This window comes from Nicotiana tomentosiformis, chromosome 12, assembly GCF_000390325.3.
Source record: "Nicotiana tomentosiformis chromosome 12, ASM39032v3, whole genome shotgun sequence".
Classification (NCBI taxonomy): Eukaryota; Viridiplantae; Streptophyta; class Magnoliopsida; order Solanales; family Solanaceae; genus Nicotiana; species Nicotiana tomentosiformis.
The window spans coordinates 14,410,883-14,419,632 of record NC_090823.1 but is presented as its reverse complement, the minus strand read 5'-3'; the positions used below and the strand labels follow the sequence as shown (position 1 = coordinate 14,419,632).

Below are 8,750 nucleotides of genomic sequence, written 5' to 3'. Positions count from 1 at the left end.
ATGGACGCATTTTATTGCTTTTAAACTGAACCATTAAGGGTAAAATAAGGTGAGTGAACGGTACTAAGAATGTAGTTTAAACATTTATCTCATATTTAATTTCTTTACCTTATGTAGGCATTCTTTGCTTGACAATTGTCGTTAACTTTCTCCAGCAATGAACGGTTCTATATCATTGATTTATTGAAATAAAAAAAATAACTCTCCAAAAAGGAGAGAACCTAAAGACTTCTCAACACCTTCAGACCCTGTTCTGCCTGTTACCAAACCTAACACCATCCAGAGAAGAAAGGTGAAACTATAACCAAGTTTTTATTTCTTTATTTCAATAAAAATTTATAAAGGTGTTGTTCGGGCCAGCTTCTGCGTTCCTCAATTATTCAACCGGGTACCTGCAACCTCTCACTAGCACAAGTACCCGATAACCCTTCCCACCAAAGCGTGAGCAAATGGAAAGAAATCACCTAGCATTTTTGCCTCCGCTAAGATTAGAACATGAGAAGTTATAATTGATGCGACCACTGCATTGCAGGTCCTTATTTTCTGTCCTGCAGTTACTGCTCTAGCATCAATCTATTGATAACCTGAAATTTCACTGCAGCTATTTACAGGAACTCGGCAAAATCATACATAGAGAAATGATCGGTCAACAGAGAAAAAGCAACACCCAGCATGCAGGATAATTGTAAGTGCAAAACTACTATAAGCCTTATGAATTTAACTTAAATTAAGCAATCTACACTAAATGATACTAAAAGTATGGAATTTACAATCACAAGGTTAAACAAAACTATAGTAATTCCATTTCTGGACATGCCGAAGCTCCAGCTATAGATGGATAGCTTTTTCCTTTTCTTAAACATCAAGGGTAAGGTGCTCTCTACCAAGAAGTTCCTTATTTCCAGAAATTTGAATTCTGAAACCTTCAGTTAAAATTGGAGAGATCCTTACCAACCCACCTCACTCTTCAACGGTAATAAACAGTTGAATCAGCAAAAGAGCAAAGCAGCTTCCAGTTCCTTCTCATCATCGCAGTTATACCCCAGTTCATAAGCTCGAGCTGAAGCAGTATAAGCAGAAAACAAAAATAGGTGAATAAAAGGAGTTGAGTGATAAATAAACTAGGAGACAGGACTATACATACCAAAACGACCCGAGCCCATGAACGGTTCTAGTTCGTCCGCCGCACCAGTTTGTTGCTGCTCCTGTATTTCAACAAACATAGAGAGAATTAGCTAAAGTTCGCTATAATGATTTATATTATTATATATTATAGAAACAAACATTTAAACATTATACTTTAATATCTTAAAAGTTGTGTTCCATGGAAACAAATTATAGCATAAGGAGGGAGATGCTGCTGCTACTCTCAAATTTTTCTAGGCTAATTTATTCAAACATCAGGTGTAAACCAATCCTCACAAACATACATTTTGACCTAATATATACAGAAGGATGTATTAGATCCTCAAACATTAAAAACAGCTAAGAACAAGCAATGTGTACACTAAGACATTACAGAAATATAGCTGGCACAAATGATAAATAAGAGACTCTTGGACGGATGGAGATATCACTCCTACAAGAGTTAAATCTAAAGGGTAAAAGACCACTAATATTAGGTGCAAAAAGTATACCATTCATTTACATATAGACATGATTTTCATTTTAGAATTGTAACATTTTTTTCTTAAGAACAGCCATCTTTGTCACCTAGAACAACCATCTTTGTCAGAATGGAATAATTTGTATCTAAAAAGAACCAACAGAAACAAGTGAACTTTAGCATATCACTATTCTCATTGTCTACTTATTTTCAGAAAATAGAATTTCAAAAGTTGATGCACATAAAATTTTCCTCTGTACTTGACTGAGCACATTTACCCAGAAATATTGAATTCCAGAAACGCCATAAGCTACAAGTAGGTTCTTACCACATCTGGTTCCGTTTCATCTGGTAACAACAACATCGTGTCCAAACAGTGGCCTGAAATAGTGCACACAAGCAGACCATTTATTGGATCCAGTACAACTTCCCTGCATGTGTCATCACAAACTGTGCCCACATACACAAGAGAAAACCAATAAGCACAAACCAATGACCCACGGGGATCCCATCTTTCTACTTATCAAATGACTGATGTGGACTGTTGCAAACATTTTCTTACCATGAACATTTCCAGTTTTCTCACAGACAAATACATCCCCAATTTGATGGTAAGCGCATGTCTTCCCAGAACACGCATGATCATTGACCACATTATCACCTAGGCCTTTGCTTTTCTTCCAAATATAGACTTGATCAGCAACGGTCTTATCGAGAATTATACGATCATCATTTATCTGTGCATTAAAGTAATAAGAAAAGATGAATACCATAGAAGATTCTTGCCGTATGCACCTAAATGCAAATTAAGGGGGACTTAGGTTGGGTCAGTATTTTTGGTTTAGTATTTATTTTCATAAAAAACCTGGAGATAAGTAAATGATCTTATGGTAGACAGAGTAATCCTGTTTTCTATCTCTATTCTCCCTTAACTGTCTCTTCATTCTCCTTTTTGTCCCTAAAAAGCTTGCTCCTTTCTACCTTCCAACTATTCTCTACATCATCTCCAAATTCCCTTCTATGAGAAGCTCTTTTCTTTGTCTCATATTTTTCTCTCTTTTCCTTCAAGTTTTATTCAGGTAAACTTTTACCTGCAAATTTTACATTCCTAGGAAAAGACACACTATTGAATCTCAATCCCCTGCAACAACAGGAGAGATTGGGGGGGGGGGGGGGGGGAGGAATCTGGAGTACTAAGAATAAAGATTGGGATAAATCCGAAAATTTGACGTTGGGTCAGGGAAGAGGCACCGCCTACTGTGGAGTTTATTATTTGAGTTCATGGGAGGGAAAAAAAAAGGTATTCTCAAGGAACATCAGTTTTAATTGATTGATTTATTAATATTATATTATAACATCAATTGACAAGAGTGGGTTGCTCTAGTGGTAAGCACTCTGCACTTCCAACCAAGAGGTTGTGAGTTCGAGTCACCCCAAGAGCAAGGTGGGGAGTTCTTGGAGGGAGGGAGCCGAGGGTCTATCGGAAACAGCCTCTCTACCCCCAGGATAGGGGTAAGGTCTGCGTACACATTACCCTTCCCAGACCCCACTAGTGGGATTATACTGGGTTGTTGTTGTTGTTGTTGTTGTTGTATATTATAACATCAATTGACTGATTTAAAAGTCTTCATGTGCTAGGCTTTTGAAGTTTGGTGTATTTCGTAATGGACCGTGCTTGCTTGATGCATCAGGGAATAACATTTTTTAATTACTCATTCAGAATAACCTTGACTCCTTCTTTCCCTTCTGTATTTACATTTTGTCGTCTAATCCGGTAAGTTTTTCACTTTGAGATATTTTAGGTCCTATTCCCGCGAATCTCTTTCTGTTTTTTTAATTTCAATTTTTGTTTTCTGTTTTACATATCTGTAAGAGAATGGTTGATGCATGAAACTCCATCCAAACAAGGTTTCAAGAAAGCCCAAAAAAAATGAATTTCAGGAAGTTTTCACAAAAATGAAAAAAAAGGGCAGCCTGGTGCACTAAGCTCAAGCTATGCGCGGGGTCCGGGGAAGGGCCGGACCATAAGGGTCTATTGTACGCAGGCTTACCCTGCATTTCTGCAAGAGGATGTTTCCACGGCTCGAACCTAGGCCACATCGCAGCAACTTTACCAGTTACGCCAACTTTACCAGTTTCACAAAAATGAAAATGCTAATAAAACCGCATATCTAAATATCAGAGATGCAAGGTCCAATTCTTACAACGCCCTTCCCTTACGCTCCTGACTCACCCTACCCCCCAAAAAGAAGTTAAAATAGAAAAGAATAAAATGCATCCACCCGATGTGATTTATGGAGATACATCAAAGGAGGACTTTATCCCATAAATCCGGTCAATGAATTCAAGATGAAATTTATTTGTGATCATACCATATCCCGATGAAGTAACTAAACGCTTCAAATACAGAAAACACTACTCGCCTGAGAAAGAAGAGGAGCTTGGCTTCTTTTAGCAGTCTGCATTTGGATGTAATACTCCTTGAATTCCGTCGGGCAATTCCTGACGAACTCCACCATGTCGTCTGCATCACGCTGCAGAGAATGCATTTCAATTTACCTAAAGTAAATTTAATATACAAGATGCATACATCAATTCACAACTAAAGAAGCATCCCAAGAGGCCAATCTCCCCACTTTGCAGTTTGCTCTCTCCATTTCCTTCAATATCCCATTAATAAATCACTTTGCAGTTTGCTCTCTCCATTGCACTTTGAAGGCCAATCTCTCTTTTTCTGGATAGGATAAATCATGAATGTTTTCTATGCTCAATTAATTTGTTAAATCAAGTGGTTCTTGATGACAGAAATGAGAAAATACATTTGTCCTTTTCCTAATTTAACGATGTGGTTTTTCTTTTACCGTAACAAAATATTTTTAGTGCCCAAATCTGAAATCTTCTCAATCCACAAGGAATATCATATTTACTTAAAAAATTTACAACGAGCTAGCATATGTTACTCAGCCTAATGTTGACCCACTTTGGGATTTCGATTTGGTTCGGCTTAAGTTTTCTTACAATTGGTTTACATATTTGGGTAACATTTTCTAAAGTCAATTGTGCAGTTAAGTTAGGATATCGATTGCGTTTGGAAACAGCAATAATGGTTTGGGAAAACTGAATAGTCAATTTCTGTTTCTGGAAACCACATATTTGGTTTGGCAAAAACTGTATTAGTTTTCAAAACCAAATAAGGCTGGACATTTTAAAGCCTTTTCGGACACATTATTTGATTTCCTGAAAAAGTTCCCAAATACGTTCCCAAAACCAATCATTTTAAACTAAACCAAAACCATACTCTAATACCACCCAAACATTCAACTTTAGTTATTTGGATCTACATTACTAAAAAGTTACTACAAGTTTTGAGCTTGCAATTCAACACTAATGTAGAGAGTATAATTTGCAGAGCTAGAAGTAAAAAAGAATTAGGTTAGCTGAAGTATTGGTCGATGACAAGTTCATATTTGAATCTAAGATACCTTGATGTAAAGCTTCTTCCAAGCACACTCCCGTGGCTTTTTTGTTGGGAGCACCAGACCCCATCGCAAGCAATACCTGTATCAACATTTCATCAATCAAGAAATGCCAATCTCAAATGGATGAAATACATATTCTGAAGATACCATTTTTACCAAAGTATGAATAAGTAAAAGAATAAGAAGGGTCAACACGAAGGTAGTCAAAAGTGATAATTTGAATGCATGAGTACTCGAGGATATGGAAAAGGTATAAGACTCAATCCAAATAAATGAAAGGGAAACAAGAAATTAGAAATCAAGTTAACAATGACTCAGTATGAATACAAGCACCCAAGGGTATGGCATAGTAGTCACTGAAGTGGGTGCAAACCTTGACCAGGGTAACTCCCAATAGAGACAAAAAAAAATACTAGGTGATTTCTTCACATCCGCCTAAGCCTTAATGGGAAGAGTTATCCGGTATCAGTGCTCTCGGTATCTGTGCAGGTAGGAGCTAGCAGATACCTGATGGAATAGTCGAGGTACGCAAAAGCTAATCCCGACACCACCATTTTTTTTAAAAAGAAAATGAATACTAGTACATGTACCTATAACACCAGGACAAATAGATTATAGATAAGCATATGCAGCATGAATGAAGAGACTATGAAAAGGAAGAGATGAAAGGTAAAAACACAAGAAGCATTGTACTTACAGCCGACGCCATAAGGATTCATCAGAAGCAACACCATTTAGAAATTTACAGACCAACAAACATGCAACAAGATCCTGCCACATCGCCATAAAAATGACATTTTTTGTCAATAGGAAATAACCATGGGCATACAAAAGCATAAATGGCTCCCATTTATCCTCTTTTTCAGTCTCTTTTTGTATTGGTATATAATATGACAAGCAGAAAGGTTTATACCAAACTCAAAACAGTAACACTGCCAAGAAAGTGAATACCTCTGAGGAAAGGAACTTGAGAATGTGATGGAGCATCTCAGGAGGGATTTTGCTGAGAATACCAGTTTCTATCATCCTTGGAACACGTCTTACACTGCTGGTACCAGCACCATCATACGTACCCATATGAGTTTCGCACATCTTTGGAGGTAAAGATGCACATTCATCATCAGCTTTAATTTCGATTGGCAATGCAAGAGATTGAGATGATAACAAAGTCTTTACCTTTTTGTCCCCCTCTTTTCCCTCAAATTTCATCCGCTTTGCTCCTCTACTTTCCTCCTCCCCCTCTTTCCCCTCATCCTCCACATCTCTCATTTTCTCTGTTACTTGCTCCTCCTCTCCACCAAACTTATCATTATTGTCCTCAACTTTCAGTTGCTTCCCTTCATCCTGAACCATATCAATCAGATTACTAAATTTTAATTAAGTCCATACATAAATACATCATACGCTCCCATCTGTGCCAGTAGCACAAAATCAGAGATATCAATAACTACATGCAGATTTTAAGATGAAGCAAAACAGACTGCAATGGAACTTACAATAGGGAATGAAAATGAAGACACCCTCAAACTCGCCAACACAAAGGAAAAGAAACAACAACTGGAGAACGACGCTTGAAATCGAACACATTTCCTCCATATAAGTCTGCACATGTGCATCATACTAAAAAATTGTCCTTTTTGTATGGCACTATTACAGTAACAAATTAGCAATATTTTGTCAAACATTTTTTAAATATTACTCCCACCATCCTATTGTTTGATATTTGACTGAGCACGGAGTTTATTTTACTAATTTCACTTGTAAATTATGGTAGTGATAAAGGAAGAAATATCATAGTGGGCGAAAAGTCAGCTCGATGGAAAAACAGTTAAACTTTGGATAGTCTAATGAATTGAATTCTTGAAAGTCATAAAAGTTGTATAGCAATGAATTGGTGTCAAACATTTTGGGTCAACAAAAAAAAAAAATTGTCGTATAAATTAGGAAGGATGGGGAATTAAATATAAGAAGAGTCTGACTTGTAGTATTTTTTTATCTAGTTTATAAACATGTATGTTTTAGTTCAATAAAAGTTCAAAAAAAAAAAAAAACATTCGAGTCCACACCAAAATAACTCTCCTGCTCTTCTGAACATTCTTTTTTTCCTGAAATGAGAGTAGAAAAATTGTGGGCAAATGAAAACCTTTTGAGTTTTGCTGTTTCTATCCGCAAAAATGACCCTATTCCATAATCCATCACTGAGGCAAGAGAAGAAACAAAAGGTAATATCTTAAAGCAAAAGATCAGACACATAGCTGTTTGGACAACTTTTGGGAACAATGTTTTGAAAAATAAATATTCAGAACAAAAATGTATAAAACAAATGTTTAAAAGATGTGTTGTAACTTTTTTTCTTTTTGAAGATTGTGTGTGGTTTGTGTTTGAAAAAAAAATTGTCTGAAAAGTGCGTTCAAACCACTTCAATTTAAAAAAATGGTTTTTAAAAATCTTTTTTTGCCCAAAAAATAAATTCTTTAGGAACTTGCACAACAGGAAAACACTTTGCAACATTTCAATAACTTTTTTCCTGAAGAACGCCACCTTAAAGTACTAGCAGCAAAAATTGAGAAAATGATTAATAGGAAATTTATCTAGACTCAAAAATTTCTCGTCTTTGATTATATCTTATTCATTGCAGATAGTATCAACACAACGTACTGTAGAAGCTTTTATCTGATTTTGAAAAGAAAAAAAAAACACCAATATTCCCAGAGCATAGCGAATCCAAAATCCAGATGAAGGACGAAGATTAATACTTTTGAAACTTGTGAAATTAAGGATAACATGGGAAAATTATAGTTAGATTACTTGTAAAAAGGAAGGAATATCACAAAAATTAGAACAGGGAGTAAAATGAATCCTTCTATTCGTAAAACAGAGGAATAAATTGAAATGTGAAAATGTAAAAGTTATAAATTTACCTCATCGGAGAAAGCGAGGACTTCAGATTCAAGGAATTGAACGAGTGATTCATCCTCATCGTCAGAGATTGGCATGATTTTAAGCTTAAAAGACCGAAATACCCTCACCGGTAAGTATGGGCTGGTTTGACCGGAAAATGAACGCCGGTAACCGGAGAATGACGTCGGAGAATCTAAACCGTAGATCGAATATCATTGATGAAAAACAGAGATAGGGGTGTGTTCAGCTGTTTGGGAAACGTGAGAGAAGGTATCGGGTCGGGTGGATCCGAATATGTGGGCCTGATTAAGAACATTTTTTAGTGGAGGAAATATGCCGTTTTTTTCATAACGTATTACACGCTGTTGAGGAGCGTGAACTGCAAAAATTGTTTTTCGTATCAATGACTATACATTTTTTAAAATCATACAAATAATATTAAATTATATAATTGAGTTACAAAATAAATTTTAAAAGCATAAACTCTTGTAAATAATAAATATTGATTATGAAAAAAAATGATGTCAAACATAAGGATTTTAAGAATCAAAACTTCTTATCATTGACCACTTGCCTAATTATTCCTTTGAATAGGCTTTTTCTCCTTTTCTCAATAAATGGCTCCTAAATGACACTTAAAAATTTGATGTTAGTTGAATTTGTTTTTGACATATTCAATTGATATTTATCTTTTGAAAAGATTTTGCTCTAAAATTATTCTTTAGGTCTATTTAAATAGTATTACTACCTAATTATCCGCTCTA

The 8,750-nt window shown here is 35.8% G+C and overlaps 1 protein-coding gene across 2 annotated transcripts; it reads right to left on the bottom strand.

Annotated features, from left to right (window-relative positions):
- Positions 1 to 680: 680 nt before the first annotated feature.
- Positions 681 to 8,223, bottom strand: LOC104120873 (F-box protein SKIP31). Of its 2 annotated transcripts, XM_009632745.4 has the most exons (10): positions 8,007 to 8,219; positions 6,262 to 6,429; positions 6,037 to 6,177; positions 5,783 to 5,856; positions 5,089 to 5,164; positions 4,030 to 4,140; positions 2,169 to 2,343; positions 1,935 to 2,056; positions 1,145 to 1,205; positions 681 to 1,060 (listed from the first exon to the last, which is right to left on the bottom strand). In XM_009632745.4, the coding sequence occupies exons 1-10, from the start codon at positions 8,079 to 8,081 to the stop codon at positions 990 to 992; spliced, it is 1,074 nt and encodes a 357-aa protein (XP_009631040.1). In that variant the 5' UTR covers positions 8,082 to 8,219; the 3' UTR covers positions 681 to 989. The 2 variants fall into 2 exon arrangements, with proteins under 2 accessions (XP_009631040.1, XP_009631038.1); XM_009632743.4 differs by having other exon boundaries at positions 6,037 to 6,429; positions 8,007 to 8,223.
- Positions 8,224 to 8,750: the final 527 nt, after the last annotated feature.

Coding starts and splice junctions, on each gene's coding strand:
- LOC104120873 (XM_009632743.4), bottom strand. CDS start 8,081: ATGCCAATCTCTGACGATGAGGATGAATCACTCGTTCAATTCCTTGAA. Junction 2,344..4,029: donor AAGCTCCTCTTCTTTCTCAG/GCGAGTAGTGTT, acceptor TTTAATGCACAG/ATAAATGATGATCGTATAAT. Junction 2,057..2,168: donor GAAAACTGGAAATGTTCATG/GTAAGAAAATGT, acceptor ATGTGGGCACAG/TTTGTGATGACACATGCAGG.